The sequence below is a fragment of the Oncorhynchus masou genome, chromosome 21 (genome assembly GCF_036934945.1).
Source record: "Oncorhynchus masou masou isolate Uvic2021 chromosome 21, UVic_Omas_1.1, whole genome shotgun sequence".
Lineage (NCBI taxonomy): Eukaryota > Metazoa > Chordata > Actinopteri > Salmoniformes > Salmonidae > Oncorhynchus > Oncorhynchus masou.
In genome coordinates this window covers 53644773-53662225 of record NC_088232.1, presented here as the reverse complement: position 1 = coordinate 53662225, position 17453 = coordinate 53644773, and the positions used below count along the sequence as shown (strand labels likewise).

At 43.0% G+C, this 17453-nt stretch overlaps 2 protein-coding genes across 3 annotated transcripts; one reads left to right on the top strand and one right to left on the bottom strand.

Moving 5' to 3' along the window:
* Positions 1-7388: 7388 nt before the first annotated feature.
* LOC135508524 (calcium-binding protein P-like) lies at positions 7389-10196 on the bottom strand. Of its 2 annotated transcripts, XM_064928776.1 has the most exons (5): positions 10035-10196; positions 9692-9706; positions 8529-9578; positions 8210-8278; positions 7389-7828 (listed from the first exon to the last, which is right to left on the bottom strand). In XM_064928776.1, exons 2-4 carry the CDS (start codon positions 9701-9703, stop codon positions 8246-8248), a joined length of 1095 nt encoding a protein of 364 aa, XP_064784848.1. In that variant the 5' UTR covers positions 9704-9706; positions 10035-10196; the 3' UTR covers positions 7389-7828; positions 8210-8245. The 2 variants fall into 2 exon arrangements, with proteins under 2 accessions (XP_064784848.1, XP_064784847.1); XM_064928775.1 differs by lacking the exon at positions 8210-8278.
* Positions 10197-10487: 291 nt separating this feature from the next.
* gmfb (glia maturation factor, beta) lies at positions 10488-17300 on the top strand. The gene is made up of 7 exons (XM_064928777.1): positions 10488-10547; positions 11602-11698; positions 11992-12041; positions 12194-12245; positions 13267-13347; positions 13884-13957; positions 14370-17300. Exons 1-7 carry the CDS (start codon positions 10545-10547, stop codon positions 14439-14441), a joined length of 429 nt encoding a protein of 142 aa, XP_064784849.1. The 5' UTR covers positions 10488-10544; the 3' UTR covers positions 14442-17300.
* Positions 17301-17453: the final 153 nt, after the last annotated feature.

The following is a 17453-nucleotide window of genomic DNA, read 5'->3' as shown; positions in this document are numbered from 1 at the left end:
TTAGGGAGATGCCATCTCTCATGGTGCAGTCCTTTAGGGAGATGCCATCTCTCATGTGCAGTCTTTTAGGGAGATGCCATCTCTCAAGGTGCAGTCCTTTAGGGAGATGCCATCTCTCATGGTGCACTCCTTTAGGGAGATGCCATCTCTCATGGTGCAGTCCTTTAGGGAGATGCCATCTCTCATGGTGCACTCCTTTAGGGAGATGCCATCTCTCATGGTGCAGTCCTTTAAGGAGATGCCATCTCTCATGGTGCAGTCCTTTAGGGACATCTCTCATGGTGCACTCCTTTAGGGAGATGCCATCTCTCATGGTGCAGTCCTTTAGGGAGATGCCATCTCTCATGGTGCAGTCCTTTAGGGAGATGCCATCTCTCATTTCCTTCAGAGAGATGCCACATGGTGCAGTCCTTCAGAGATGCCATCTCTCATGCAGTCCTTTAGGGAGATGCCATCTCTCAGTGCATCCTTTAGGGAGATGCCATCTCTCATGGTGCAGTCCTTTAGGGAGATGCCATCTCTCATGGTGCAGTCCTTTAGGGAGATGCCATCTCTCATACTCCTTTAGGGAGATGCCATCTCTCATGGTGCAGTCCTTTAGGGAGATGCCATCTCTCATGGTGCAGTCCTTTAGGGAGATGCCATCTCTCATGGTGCAGTCCTTTAGAGAGATGCCATCTCTCATGGTGCAATCCTTTAGAGAGATGCCATTTCTCATGGTGCAGTCCTTTAAGGAGAACATCTCATGGTGCAGTCCTTTAGGGAGATGCCATCTCTCACACCTTTAGAGAGATGCCATCTCTCATGGTGCAATCCTTTAGAGAGATGCCATCTCTCATGGTGCAGTCCTTTAGGGAGATGCCATTTCTCATGGTGTCCTTTAGGGAGATGCCATCTCCATGGTTCCTTTGGAATGCCATCTCTCATGGTGGATGGATGCCAATGGTGCAGCTTTAAGCAGATGCCAGTCATGGTGCAGTCCTTTAGGGAGATGCCATCTCTCATGGTGCACTCCTTTAGGGTGATGCCATCTCTCATGGTGCAGTCCTTTAGGGAGATGCCATTTCTCATGGTGCAGTCCTTTAGGGAGATGCCATCTCTCATGGTGCAGTCCTTTAGGGAGATGCCATCTCTCATAGTGCAGTCCTTTAGGAGATGCCATCTCTCATGGTGCATCCTTTAGGGAGATGCCATCTCTCATGGTGCAGTCCATAGGGAGATGCTCTGTGCAGTCAAAGCCATCTAGTGCACTCCTTTAGGAGATGCCATATGGTGTGCCATAGGGAGGCATCTCTCAAAGGAGATGCCATCTCTCATGGTGCAGTCCTTTAGGAGATGCCATCATGGGCAGTCTTCAAAGGAGATGCACTACACTCCTTTAGGAGATGCCATCTCTCATGGTGCAGTCCTTTAGGAGATGCTCTGCACTCTTTAGGGAGATGTAGTGCACTCCTTTAGGGAGATGCCATCTCTCATGGTGCAGTCCTTTAGGAGATGCCATCTCTCATGGTGCACTCCTTAGGAGATGCCATCTCTCATGGTGCAGTCCTTTAGGGAGATGCCATCTCTCATGGTGCAGTCCTTTAGGAGATGCCATATGGGCTCTGCCATCTCTCAAAGGAGATGCCACTACAGTCCTTTAGGGAATATGGTGCCTTTAGAGGCCATCTCTCATGGTGCAATCCTTTAGGTAGTGCCATCTCTCATGGTGCAGTCCTTTAAGGAGATGCCATCTCTCATGGTGCAGTCCTTTAGGGAGATGCCATCTCTCATGGTGCAGTCCTTTAGAGAATGCCATCTCTCATGGTGCAATCCTTTAGACGAGATGCCATCTCTCATGGTGCAGTCCTTTAGGGAGATGCCATCTCTCATGGTGCACTCCTTTAGGGAGATGCTCATGGTGCACTCCTTTAGGGAGATGCCATCTCTCATGGTGCAGTCCTTTAGGGAGATGCCATTTCTCATGGTGCACTCCTTTAGGGAGATGCCATCTCTCATGGTGCAGTCCTTTAAGGAGATGCCATCTCTCATGGTGCAGTCCTTTAGGGAGATGTTCCCATGCCATCTCTCCAGTCCTTTAGGGAGCTAATTTTCAAAGTCCTTTAGGGAGATGCCATCTCTCTTCAACTTTAGGATCTTCAGCTGCAGGGAGATGACAGGACAGACACAACTCATGGTGCAGTCCTTTAGGGAATGCCATCTCTCATGGTGCAGTCTTTGGAGATGCCATCTCTCATGGTGCAGTCCTTTAGGGAGATGCCATCTCTCATGGTGCAGTCCTTTAGGGAGATGCCATCTCTCATGGTGCACTCCTTTAGGGAGATGCCATCTCTCATGGTGCAGTCCTTTAGGGAGATGCCATCTCTCATGGTGCACTCCTTTAGGGAGATGCCATCTCTCATGGTGCAGTCCTTTAAGGAGATGCCATTTCTCATGGTGCAGTCCTTTAGGGAGATGTCATCTCTCATGGTGCACTCCTTTAGGGAGATGCCATCTCTCATGGTGCAGTCCTTTAGGGAGATGCCATTTCTCATGGTGCAGTCCTTTAGGGAGATGCCATCTCTCATGGTGCAGTCCTTTAGGGAGATGCCATCTCTCATGGTGCAGTCCTTTAGGGAGATGCCATCTCTCATGGTGCAGTCCTTTAGGGAGATGCCATCTCTCATGGTGCAGTCCTTTAGGAGATGCCATCTCTCATGGTGCAGTCCTTTAAGGAGATGCCATCTCTCATGGTGCAGTCCTTTAGGGAGATGCCATCTCTCATGGTGCAGCCCTTTAGAGAGATGCCATCTCTCATGGTGTAATCTTTAGAGAGATGCCATCTCTCATGGTGCAGTCCTTTAGGGAGATGCCATCTCTCATGGTGCACTCCTTTAGGGAGATGCCATCTCTCATGGTGCAGTCCTTTAGGGAGATGCCATCTCTCATGGTGCAGTCCTTTAGGAGATGCCATCTCTCATGGTGCAGTCCTTTAGGGAGATGCCATCTCTCATGGTGCAGTCCTTTAAGGAGATGCCATCTCTCATGGTGCAGTCCTTTAGGGAGATGCCATCTCTCATGGTGCAGTCCTTTAGAGAGATGCCATCTCTCATGGTGCAATCCTTTAGAGAGATGCCATCTCTCATGGTGCAGTCCTTTAAGGAGATGCCATCTCTCATGGTGCAGTCCTTTAGGGAGATGCCATCTCTCATGGTGCAGTCCTTTAGGGAGATGCCATCTCTCATGGTGCAGTCCTTTAGGGAGATGCCATCTCTCATGGTGCAGTCGTTCAGAGAGATGCCATCTCTCATGGTGCAGTCCTTTAGGGAGATGCCATCTCTCATGGTGCAGTCCTTTAGGGAGATGGCATCACCTTCTCTTTACACAACCCAATTTTCTTCAATGCTTTTCAATGAGTTACATGTGGAATTGGGTTTATTTTCTGAATTGACTACCATTAAAATGGAATTGACTCCTAACCCCAATCAAACCTGGACCTCAAAACGTTGTCCTTGAATGAAGGGGAAGCCTCCATCTCTCTCCTCTGGACCCCAACCCCCATCCATGTTGGAGTTACGGACAACCTGCCGCTCATAGAAACGAGGGTTGAGGTGGAACGCAATCTCTTCATCGTCCTCCTCCTCCGCTTCTTTTATAAAATCAACATGAAACCTGAAATAAAATCTAACTTTTTTCACTCATCACCAGTCTACAGTGCTTTGGACCATAGATACACATTGGAGTGCAATTGCATATGGGCTGTGGCTAGTTTGAATGACTACATACTTCGTGATGTCTTAGACTAAGGGCGTTTTCACACTTGGTCCCTTTCAGACGATTTTTGTGAACTCAGTGCGGTTCGCGAACATTCCAAAAGGAACTGAGATCCCTCAGAAGAGGCCACCGAAGCAAATCAAACTGAACTCATCTTGAGAGGTGTTCTGAGTTCGGGTCACTTGAATTCCGGGGTTCTGATTCCCCTTCTTTAGGGCAATGTGACCGAACCGTCATCCGGGTCAGGGAGGGCTTGGCCGGTAGGGATGCGCGCTGTGTTAAGAAGCAGTGCGGCTTGGTTGGGTTGTGTATCGGAGGACGCATGACTTTCAACCTTCCTCTCTCCTGAGCCCGTACGGGAGTTTTAGCGATGAGACAAGATAGTAGCTACTAAAAAAAAAAAATTGGATACCACGAAATTGGGAGAAAAAAGGGGTAAAATAAAAATAAAAAATTTACCCAAATTCACTTTAACGAGGACAGATCGGATCTTTTATAAGAGGACAAATCGGATCTTTTTATGAGAGGACAGATGAAATATTTTAAGAGAGTGTAACAGTATAATTTTAGTCCGTCCCCTCGCCCATACCCGGGCGCGTACCAGGGACCCTCTGCACACATCAACAACAGTAATCCACGAAGCATCGTTACCCATCGCTCCACAAAAGCCGCGGCACTTGCAGAGCAAGGGGAACTACTACTTCAAGGTCTCAGAGCAAGTGACGTCACCGATTGAAACGCTATTTAGCGCGCACCGCTAACTAAGCTAGCCGTTTCACATCCGTTACAAGAGGACAGATTGGATTTTTTTATAAGAAGACAGATCGGATCTTTTTATGAGAGGACAGATCAGACCTTCTACAGGAGGACAGATCAGCACTTCTATAGGAGGACAGATCAGACATTCTATAGGAGGACAGATCAGACATTCTATAGGAGGACAGATCAGACCTTCTATAGGAGGACAGATAAGACCTTCTATAGGACAGATCAGACCTTCTATAGGAGGGCAGATCAGACCTTCTATAGGAGGACAGATCAGACCTTCTATAGAGGACAGATCAGACCTTCTATAGGACAGACCAGACCTTCTATAGGAGGACAGATCAGCACTTCTATAGGAGGACAGATCAGACATTCTATAGGAGGACAGATCAGACCTTCTATAGGAGGACAGATCAGACCTTCTATAGGACAGACCAGACATTCTATAGGAGGACAGATCAGACCTTCTATAGGAGGACAGATAAGACCTTCTATAGAGGACAGATCAGACCTTCTATAGGGACCAGACCTTCTATAGGACAGATCAGACCTTTATAGGAGGACAGATCAGACCTTCTATAGGAGGACAGATAAGACCTTCTACAGGAGGACAGATAAGACCTTCTATAGGACAGATCAGACCTTCTATAGGAGGACAGACAGGAGGACAGACCAGACCTTCTATAGGAGGACAGATCAGACCTTCTACAGGAGGACAGATCAGACCTTCTATAGGAGGACAGATAAGACCTTCTATAGGACAGACCAGACCTTCTATAGGAGGACAGACCAGACCTTCTATAGGAGGACAGATCAGACCTTCTATAGGAGGACAGATCAGACCTTCTATAGGAGGACAGATCAGACCTTCTATAGGAGGACAGATCAGACCTTCTATAGGAGGACAGACCAGACCTTCTATAGGAGGACAGATCAGACCTTCTATAGGACAGACCAGACCTTCTATAGGAGGACAGATCAGACCTTCTATAGGAGGACAGATCAGACCTTCTACAGGAGGACAGATCAGACCTTCTATAGGAGGACAGATAAGACCTTCTACAGGGAGACCTTCTATAGGACAGACCAGACCTTGATGAGGACAGATCAGACCTAATATAGGAGGACAGAGTGACCTTCTATAGGAGGACAGATCAGACCTTCTATAGGAGGACAGATCAGACCTTCTATAGGTGACAGATAGACCTTCTATAGGACAGACCAGACCTTCTATAGGACAGATCAGACCTTCTATAGGAGGGCAGATCAGACCTTCTATAGGACAGACCAGACCTTCTATAGGAGGACAGATCAGACCTTCTATAGGAGGACAGACCAGACCTTCTATAGGACAGACCAGACCTTCTATAGGAGGACAGATCAGACCTTCTATGGAAGACCAGCAATAGGAAAGATCAGACCTTCTATAGGACAGACCAACCTTCTATAGGAGGACAGACCAGACCTTTCTAGGAGGACAACAGATCCAAGGAGAAGATCACATTTCATTATTAGGAGGAAGATCAGATTTCAATAGGAATAAGTACACATTTCAATAAAAAGGAAGTACACATTTCAATAAAAATAAAGGAGGATTGGATAAAGAATAGGAGGACAGATCAATATAGGAATACATGAGCTTTATTAAGATGACATTGTATCAGGTATCAAGAGGACAGATTGACCTTCTATAGGACAGACCAGACCTTCTATAGGACAGATCAGACCTTCTATAGGAGGGCAGATCAGTAGAGGACATCCTTATTATATAGGACAGAAGATACAAATCAACCTTCTTATAGAAGGACAAATTCAAAACATTTCAGCATTACTATTGTAATTGAATGAATACATTAAAGGGGAGATTGAACGGATTGATGAATCCTGTAGCCTAATGTAGTAGTGTGAGTGCCTACCGGTCCCCTCCGGGGTTGGGTTCCCCTACTATGGTGATCAGTAGCCTGGGCATTATGCCAGCAGGGAGAGGCAGTTCGTAGGGCACTGGCTGAAGCTGATGGTGCACAAACAGTACAGCTTCTGGAAGGGCAATAGTAAAGGGCTTAAAGACGAAACTATTGCCTTTCTCAACAACAGATCCAATAGAAGCACACATTTCAATAAAAACAAGTACACATTTCAATAAAAACAAGTACACATTTCAATATTAATAAGTACACATTTCAATAAAAATAAAAGAGGATTGGATAAAGAATTGGTAAGAATATTGAATACATGAGCTTTATTAAGTGACATTGTATCAGGTATCAAGAGAAATTGACCACTATCGCGGGGTGCCACTAACACTGTCACTTCGTTATAATTAAGACATAGTAGATACATCCTTGTTATATCAAGGAAGAAATACAAATCAAGCTTCCTGACAAATTCAAAACATTTCCTTATTGATAAAAACAATACAAGAAATCTCTCATGATGAGTAATGAAACGACTATGTTGGCTAACTCTAGAACCTCGCCTACATTCCAAACCCCACTGGAAAAATGAGTCACCCCCCCCTCCCTTAAGAAGTCTCCACTACGCCCTACACCAAACAAACCAGAACCTGACACTCTACATGAGCCTAATAGGGCCGAGAGTCAACAGGATTAACTGGATGAGTTGAAACGTCATTTCCTTCAACCAGTGGTACCACCTGTATATATATACACAGGTGGTATATATTAAATATATATATATACACACAGGTGGTATATATTAAATATATATATATATATACACACAGGTGGTATATATTAAATTAAATAATAATATATATATATAGCATCACCTCTTGATTAATTTAACATAACTGGGCATACATCCCAAACTACTACTTTAAACACTGCGATGCAAAAAAATAATAATCAGAACACAAGTGATAGTATTCTTTATTTCAAATATTTAACACAATTGGACATTTTATCAACGCTGGCAAAACACACAAGTACATTCAATTACTATCCAAATGATGTTTGGCTTTTCATTTTTTTCTTGTTGAAAGTAGCAAATAAATGTTATTATAAAAGATAAGTGTGACTTAATGAAAGTTTAAGAGTGAAATAATATAAAATGTGATGTTTTACAAAAAGCCGAGGCTATGTATTGCACTTGAATGACAACAACCCCCCCCCCCCCCCCAGGTATTAGCTAGTAAAAACCTCTTCAACCATATACATGATGCTGCTGCTTTCTTGTTTTTCTTAAACCAAACCACAAGGTGATTGTCTGTGGCTGGTGTCCTCATCTGATTGAAAATCTGAAGAGTTCAGTGCTTTCAAAAATGTGGTGGATATGGTATGTTATGTCTGGGCTGAAAGACAAGAATACATACGATATTACTGTAAATGATACATTGCAATATTACTGTAAATGATACATTACAATATTACTGTAAATGATACATTGCGATATTACTGTAAATGATACATTGCAATATTACTGTAAATGATACATTGCAATATTACTGTAAATGATACATTGCGATATTACTGTAAATGATACATTGCGATATTACTGTAAATGATACATTACGATATTACTGTAAATGATACATTGCAATATTACTGTAAATGATACATTACGATATTACTGTAAATGATACATTGCAATATTACTGTAAATGATACATTGCGATATTACTGTAAATGATACATTACGATATTACTGTAAATGTGCTGTTGTTTTGCCTTGCCTTGTCTTTTGCGGTTTGCGCCCTGCAGAAAACACCTCAGACCAGTATAATGTTATTGCAGTGCTGTTTCTAGGAGACAAACACCATTTTTACAGCCCTGCAGCAAATCTCTGATCCACCATCCTGACTGCTGCGCTTAATGTAAGCTTGCGAAATCAGGAAGGTAAAACGAGGAAAGAACCACCCCACCACCCCAAAAAAAAGAGCCACACCACGTATACAGAGATCCTCCGGTGAAGACTAGGACAGAAGTGCACCAGGAAGGAAGCAAGCAAGCAAGCAGCAACGTGTGGTGTTTAAAAAGCATGTATTTACTTACGGGCATGCCTCCTGGAGCTGCTTGCCCCCCGTATGGTCCCATAGGCCCTGGGTGGCTGGGCTGGGAAGGGAAGCCTCCACCACCGCGAGGACCCCATGATCCAGGGGGGATGGGAGGGAAGGCTCCACCAGGGAAGGTGCCTCCTGCAGGAGAGAAGGCAGCTCCTGGACCTCCAGGCCCATACATCCCCCCACCAGGCTGGGCTCCTGGGTAAGGCACATTGGGGTAGGGTCCTGTTGGTGCTCCGGGGCTAGTTTGGAAGGGTCCAGACGGGTACTGCATGGGGGCTCCAGGGAACTGTCCAGGTGCTCCAGGCCCGGGTGGGTACTGTCCCGGGGCTCCAGGCCCAGCTGGGTATTGCCCCGGAGCTCCTGGCCCAGCTGGATACTGTCCTGGGGCTCCAGGTCCAGCTGGGTACTGTCCCGGGGCTCCTGGTCCAGCTGGGTACTGTCCTGGGGCTCCAGGTCCAGCTGGGTACTGTCCCGGGGCTCCAGGCCCAGCTGGGTACTGTCCCGGGGCTCCAGGTCCAGCTGGGTACTGTCCCGGGGCTCCAGGTCCAGCTGGGTACTGTCCTGGGGTTCCAGGTCCAGCTGGGTACTGTCCCGGGGCTCCAGGCCCAGCTGGATACTGTCCTGGGGCTCCAGGTCCTGCTGGGTACTGTCCCGGGGCTCCAGGCCCAGATGGGTACTGTCCCGGGGCTCCAGGCCCCGCTGGGCACTGTCCCGGGGCTCCAGGCCCGGCTGGGTACTGTGCCGGTACCCCTGGGCCGGGCGGGAACCCACCAGGGGCAGAGGGAGCTCCAGGATACTGCCCTGGTGCTCCGGGACCGGAAGAGAAGGATCCTTGACTACCAGGGAACTGCCCTGGGGCCCTTGGACCAGACTGTGGCCCCCCAGGGAATCCCCCAGGAGCAGAGGGCTGTGTGGGGGCTCCGGGGGCCGCACCAGGCCATCCTGGGTTAGTGGGCGGAGGGGCATTGGGGGCGGCTGGGTTGGGGTTAGCCGCTTTCTCAGCTTGGCCCGGGACATCGTCAGCTATGGCATCTGCCAGCTACATACAAGAAAAACAGGGAGGATGCTACCATGATCTTCACCAACACATTTACCATCTTAAAACAGGCATACCTTGATAATAAACGTGATTAATAAAAGTAGCTAACTCACCGAGAAATCCATGTCCTGAAAGGTAATGGAGGGTAAAGGTGTTAGGTCTGAAGCATAACCTATTATAGCCTATTCGCTACTTTAGTTATAACAGCCTGAAGTAAATAGCAACATAGTTAAGATATCACAAGCTACCTATAAACTTTAAATTAAACTGGATTGCAGGCTGGTTAGTGTTGTTCACGTGTAGAAAGCTAGCTGGCTCGATGTACAGCTAACATTATCTAACATTAGCTAGCAAACATTAGCCAGCTACCAACTGATTCTACATATTTATGCTGCTCTAACGATCAAAGTACAATAAAGAAATGTTTTTAAAGTATGTTAAGCTTTTCAACATTACCTCGACAAAAGAGGGACGTCTTTAACTAATTCTAAAGTTAGAAACAACAAGAATTTGCCAGTTGAGAGAAAACAATTAAAAATAATACTGTACAAAATAACTCCTGGAATAAAGGAAGTGTACTGTCTGCACTCACGCCTAGAATATGACGTCAACATTGGGCGGAAGGAAATGGGGATGGAACCGAATATGGGTACGTTCCAGAGTCACATACATTTTTCTTAGATTGCAGTCGGGCAAAGGAAGATGACAAAACATTTTTTAAATTAAAACAAATAAATAAAAGTATATATTACCCTTTCTCTCTCAACTTTATATGAGTAAAATGCAACTAGTGCTAGTATGATACGAAAAAATATTCCCAAATAAATTATTTTAAATTGGTGTGGGGGCGGGGATTGGTCAGATCAGAGTCACAAGATTATGTGGGGGCGAAAAAAAAAAAAACACTGTTCTGTACTGCCCTCCTCCGGTCTAGACAGAACAATTGAGTCTGCGCTTCAGGGAAAAATGGTAAGTTGTTCCTGAGATGGGTTGAAAAACCTTACTAAAATGTATTTAGCCAGGGATTATTTTCAAGTTGCAACCGTTTGAGATCCTCTGTCTGCAAAATCGCCTCTTTTTAATTCGAAATGAGTTTCGCTTGTTTTTAATTAAATATGCAGTTGTTCCACCCCAGCTCGATGTGATATGCTGCAACATGTCACGATATGGAGCATAGATAGATAGAGAGCTAGCTAGCTAGCTAGCTGGTTAACGGATAACTCTATGCATTGTCTGAGAAAGTTAGCCACATCAAATTCCCGTGTAATTACCCTAGCTACTCGATGAAACTAGCTAATTTCAGATCGTCAAAGTGCCTTGACTATTCTATCAGATTTTATGCTCTTTGTGCTCTCAGCTATCTGGCTAGATTCGCATTTCCTGTAGTTTTCGAAACCTATCTAGTTAGCTAGCTAAACTTGGCTTCAAGACATTAAACTCGGCATTGTCATGGATGCGCATCTCCCATATTTGAGAGTACTAAAATATTTGTATAACCCTGTAGTTGCTAAATCGGTGCACGTCGTTATTTCCTGTTACCTGTCAAATCATATCCAGAGTAGGCCATTGAACAAAGGAATTTAACCCATCATGAATAATGATTCAGAAATGTTACGTAAATGAAGATCCCTGCTCATTCCAAGACACATCAATTATCAGGTGTGGCTGGTGGTCAGATCATTCATCGCAAAAAATGTATCACAAGTTAATAGAATTTGCAAGTTTAGACATATATCTTTATATCTAATGACCATCTCAATAATTATTGTGGAGGCTGTCACTAAAAGTTCCCAATCATGTGTTAAACGGATCTGATCTCCTTTGAAATGAGACATCATGACAATTCTTATTCCTGGCCCCATATTCATTAAGCATCTCTGAGTAGGAGTGCTGATCTAGGATCAGGTCTCTCCTGTCTACGTAATAGTATTTTATTATCATCAAAAGCATAACTGATTCTAGATCAGCACTCCAACTCTTGAGAGGCTTTTATGAAGGCTTTCCTTCTATCCGTTACTTCTAGAGTGAATCACTGGTTGTGTGTGACGTTGATGGAGACCTAGTTAAAAAGCTACGGGAATTCCGCTTCCGGAAGGAGACTAACAATGCTGCTATCATCAGTAAGTATTCTCTTATCCACAAATCTGTAAGTATTCTCTTAATCACAAATCTGTAAGTATCCTCTTAATCACAAATCGGTAAGTATCCACAAATCGGTAAGTATCCTCTAATCATAAATCAGTCAGTATCCTTCTAATCATAAAGAATCTAAAGTTGACAATGTTTTTTTGTTTGTTGCTTCTACATACATATTGTGCTAGGGTCAAGTGCTTGGGAAGGACCAACATATTGACTGTTGAGGAACATTTTGCCTAAATATCTTTTTTGGGGGGGGTTGTTTTCTCTTTCTCAGTGAAGATTGACAAGGACAAGCAGCTTGTCATCCTTGATGAAGAACATGAGGTAAGTTGCCAGATTGGTTATTGTTATGATGACGTCAGCGTTGATAAGTGTCTTTATCCACACACCTCTTATAGTGTCTTGTATGATGGAGCATGAACCTACTGTTGTACAGTACATATTTAACCTTGAATACCTTCTCTCTCTCATTGTAGGATATTTCTCCTGATGATCTGAAGGACGAGCTGCCTGAAAGACAGCCCAGATATCCTTTGATCTATACTGAACAAAAAAATATGAATGCAAACATGCAACAATTTTACTGAGTTCCAGTTCATATAAGGAAATAAGTCAATTGAAATACATTCATTAGGCCCTAATCTTTTTATTTACTTTAACCTTTATTTAACTAGGCAAGTCAGTTAAGAACAAATTCTTATTTTCTATGACAGCCTAGGAACAGTGGGTTAACTGCCTGTTCAGGGGCAGAAGGACAGATTTGTACCTTGTCAGCTCAGGGGTTTGAACTTGCAACCTTTCGGTTACTAGTCCAACGCTCTAACCACTAGGCTATCCTGCCGTCCAAATCTATGGATTTCACATGACTGGGTAGGGGCACCGCCATGGGTGGACCTAGGAGGGCATAGGCATGGGCATAGGCTTACCCACTTGGGAGCCAGGCCCAGCCAATCAGAATGAGTTTTTCCCCACAAAAAGACTTTATTACAGACAGAAAAATTCCTCAGTTTCATCAGCTGTCTGGGTGGCTGGTCTCAAACCATCCCACAGGTTAAGAAGCTGGATGTGGAGGTCCTGGGCTGGCATGGTTACACCTGGTCTGAGGTTGTGAGGCCGGTTGAACGTTCTGTCAAATTCTCTAAAACAATGTTGGAGGCGGCTTATGGTAGTGAAATGAACATTACATTCTCTGGCAACAGATCTGGTGGAAATTCCTGCAATCAGCATGCTATCTCCCTCAAAATGTAGACATCTGTGGCATTGTGTTGTGTGACAACTGCTCATTTAAGAGTGGCCTTTTATTGTCCCCGGCACAAGGTGCACCTGTGTAAAAAAAAAACCCTGTTTAAAAAACTAATGATGTTTAAATAGCTTCTTGATATGCCACACCTGTCAAATGGATTGAATTATCTTCGGTAAAGGAGAAATGCACACTAACAGGGACGTAAACAAATTCTCCCATTTGACATGAATGCGTGATTTTCAGTGAAAGGGTTGAGCACAGTCAAATCTCTCTTATTTTAAAAGTTCTCTTTAACCTTCTGCACATTTGTGGTGTACAGCTACAAGTACGAACATGACGACGGGAGAGTCTCTTACCCTCTCTGCTTCATCTTCTCCAGTCCAGTGGGTAAGATGAGATCCGGTCCTCAACATCCCTGTAGCTACTATAATTGTAACAACAGGTGTTGGCCCATTCTTGTACAAGAAAGATGAATTCAGTCTGCCATTTTAACCAATGAGGGCATGGTAACTAAGGTTACCTTACTATTATTGGATAGTAAAATATGTTTAATTTAAGTAATTTAATACTTAAAAAAATATATATAATAATAACTTTATTTAACCAGGTCGGCTCGTTGAGAACAAGTTCTCATTTACTATTGCGACCTGGCCAAGATAAAGCAAAGCAGTTCAACACAAACAACGACACAGAGTTACACATGGAGTGAACAAAACATACAGTCAATAATACAGTAGAGGAAAATCTATATACAGTGTGTGCAAATGAGGTAGGATAAGGGAGGTAAAGGCAATAAAATAGGCCAATGCATGCATATAACGGGTATTAGTTGTCCCCGTAGAGAAACAGATCATTGTACTTCCTCGTTCTATTTCTCTGGTTTTACCACATCTTTTACAGTGTCATTATTGTTTTTCTGTCAGGATGTAAACCCGAGCAACAGATGATGTACGCCGGAAGCAAAAACAAACTGGTGCAAACTGTCCAGTTGACCAAGGTTAGTGTTTTAACTGTTTGTTTATTTATTCGTCTTTGGAGCTCAATGCTATCTGTATTTATTTAATAAACTAGTACTGAAATACAGCTGCATCCATAAATATATTAGTATGTGTTTTACATGAAATTGGTTTCATGATGTTTTTTTTTTTACCTTTATTTAACAAGGCAAGGCGGTTAAGAACAAATTCTTATTTTCAATGACGGCCTAGGAACAGTGGGTTAACTGTCTGTTCAGGGGCAGAACGACAGATTTGTACCTTGTCAGCTCGGGGGTTTGAACTTGCAACCTTCTGGTTACTAGTCCAACGCTTTAACCACTAGGCTACCCTGCCATGTTGACTTTTTGTTGTGTAACAGAAAAAAAGGGGGCAGTTATCAATCTTCTATCGGCTCTTCCTCATTTCTTCCAGGTGTTTGAGATCAGAAACACGGAGGACCTGACAGAGGAATGGCTGAGAGAGAAGCTGGGCTTCTTCGGTTGAGATCAGGCCGCTTTGGTGATCCAATGGACTGAAGGGTATAGAGGAGGAACGAGACACTTGGAAAGAAAACTACACCATTCCTTACGTTTCCCTTTCTCCCGTTTCCCTTCTCCCGTTTCCCTCCTCCGATGTACCTATTCCCATACAACCCCCCCCCCCCTCCCTCCTCAACATGTGCCAGTTTCCTGTGTCCTTAATGAAATTAACACTACCACTCCTTCTGAGATGGACAGAGCTCTCCTTGTCCTACACAAGCTAAATTCAAGGGAAATTGAAAGGAATTGTCATGGTGGCAATTTCATTTGAGTTTTTGCTCGTTTAGTAGCAATTACATAACTAGGACCTGATAGATTTAGATTCTAACCACGTTTTATTTTATTTTACTGGAACCAAAAGGATAGTTCTGATAGTAAGAGGTGTTTTGGGGAGCTGTTTAATTGTTTTATGAAGTCATAAATGTATGACTTGTGGGAGGATGCTGGGTTGTGAAGATACAATACTGCTTTGATTCTTCTTTATACATTGTCAAGATAGAACTGCCTCCAGGCTTGAAGCACTTTTGACCTTAAATCACACAATCATAGCCACTAATTTGACATCCAAAGTCAATGTATCTTTGACTATGTCGTGTGTACTTTCTCCCTCTGCTTGGAAAGGTAGATCAGTATAAAGAAATACATTCATTTCTTACAACATTCACTCACTGATTGAAGTTTATATGACAACAAATAATATGAATCCAAATTACAATACTCAAAAAAAAGACAGCTAAAAAAAACAATTCACCATCTTGTTTCTGGATCTATATATTCTTATTGCAGTTGATCCCCTGGGAAAAGGAATCATTGATGCTCTTGGTCGATAAGTAACATTTTAAGAGCCTACAGCTAATGTCCTTGAGAGTGTTTCTGAGTGACACAAAGGACAGTTGGTTATCTCTGTTCATCTTTGTTTTAGAGTAGAATCATTGTGATTCTCAGTGAGACTTTGCAGTGAGGTCATGGTACACTATTCCCTACATAGTGCACTATATATGGAATAGGGTGCCATTTGGAACAGAGTTTTACCATTGAACTGTGTCCTTCAAAGTGGAGCACCTGTTTCGCCTACAAAGATTTTCATTGATACATTCATGAAAGAAACCTTGTGTTTTGATTTATACCCGGATGAAGACAGCTTGTCTGTCGAAACGTTGGACATAAAACATTTTTTTTGCATCTGAGCTGGAGTTTGCGGCTCTCCTTTATTATCTTATTTAAAGTGTTCCACTCCGCGAGCCAGCACCTCGCCTCAATAGGTGTGCGTTACTTTCGCGGCGAGAATATTCTTGAAAGAAACCTCGTGTTTGATTCAGGACCAGTTTGTCAGATGTAGATTAATAAACCTAGTCCTGAACTAGAAAGCGATTTTTCAATAGAGACTCAGTTAATGTGTGTCTGGGGAAACCGACCCTAGAAACATCAGTCTGTGTCCCAACCTTGGACAGATGTGAATACACTGGGAGATTAGAGAATCATCTTTTTGCCTTTTTAAATCTTTTATTTTAGCAGGCGTAAAAAAAAGAAAAAAAAACTTGAAGGGCCGGTTTCCTGGGCACAAAGTAAGGCTAGTCCTGGACATAAAAAAAAACAACTTTTGCCCATTGAACATACCTGTTAGTCCAGGGCAAGTCTTAATCTACAGTATGTTTGTGAAACCGCCCTAAGAATATAGTGTATTACATCTAAACCGGTAATATGCCTTAAGCCTGTCTCTCTTTCCATCAGAGTATTCTTCTGAAGAACAGATTTAAAATGTAAACAAACAATGTGTACATCCCAAGTTACACTCTTTCCCCTCCCCCCTGTATACTGCACTATGGGTCCATGGGACTGTGGTCAAAAGTAGTGCACTATAAAAAGGGTGCCATTTGGGATGTACATTATGACATGTCTTCCCATCTGCTGAAACGTGACATTGAAAAGCAAAATAAGACGACAGCTTTAAATATCGCCTCATAGTCCGTATATCTGAACTGTACTGGAACATTCCTGTTTTTAGTCTGAATTGTGCAATCGGCTGGTGTCGATGTGAAAAATGAAAATGCTTAATAATCTTGTTCTAAAAAAAAAAAAATATATATATATATATATAAAACTTTGATGTGGTAAGCTACTTTCATATACAAGTGCATGCTTTCGTCAGTGTGTCTTTTGTCCCGACAGTTTGCGTTATGACAACAACAAAAACAAAACCTTCAAAAGTGTGTCAGTAGTGTGTCAGTATGCACTGCATGCTCTTTGTTTTACACCGTGAATGTATCCTCCAATAATGATTTTAAAAATTGGCGTACTTTAGTTGACACAAGCAATAATATAGAGAACATGCATGCAAATGGCAATCCAAGGGGGAAATTGTTAAACACTACAGTAGTTTGATAATTATCAACATGTTTTTGTTTTTTTATAATATGGAATGTATTCCAAATGGCACACTATTCCCTTTTATAGTGCACTTCTTAGTCCTATGGTTTTATAGTGCACTATGAAGGGAATAGGCTGCCATTTGGAACTGATACATGGCGATAATCAGCCTTGGGAAGAATTCTTCAACCTGCATTCATGAATAAGATATAGCTATATCCTTGTAAAAAAACATGTGGCTTATTAAGTGTCTTGATCGCTCGGAATTGATGTATTTTTCCTATAATAGTTCTGTACTTTCTCAGATCAACAGCTTTTATTAATTGTTTTCTTAACAAAAACAGCATCTGAAACATGTAACATATTCAGCTACCCAATGATGTGAGTGAAACTTGTGAAATATTTGTATTTTTCCATGCTTTATACACTTGTCCCAATAAAACAAAAATATGTTTAATGTTGTTGTCTGCATTAATATCCAAAATCACCTTGTTGAATCTCTTACGTGTGTCTAGTTATAATATATGTCCGATTATAATATGGCAATTAATTACATAAAACTGTTTTTCAGGGTGAGGGGGTCTCAAATGCTTATTCTTTCGTGAAACTC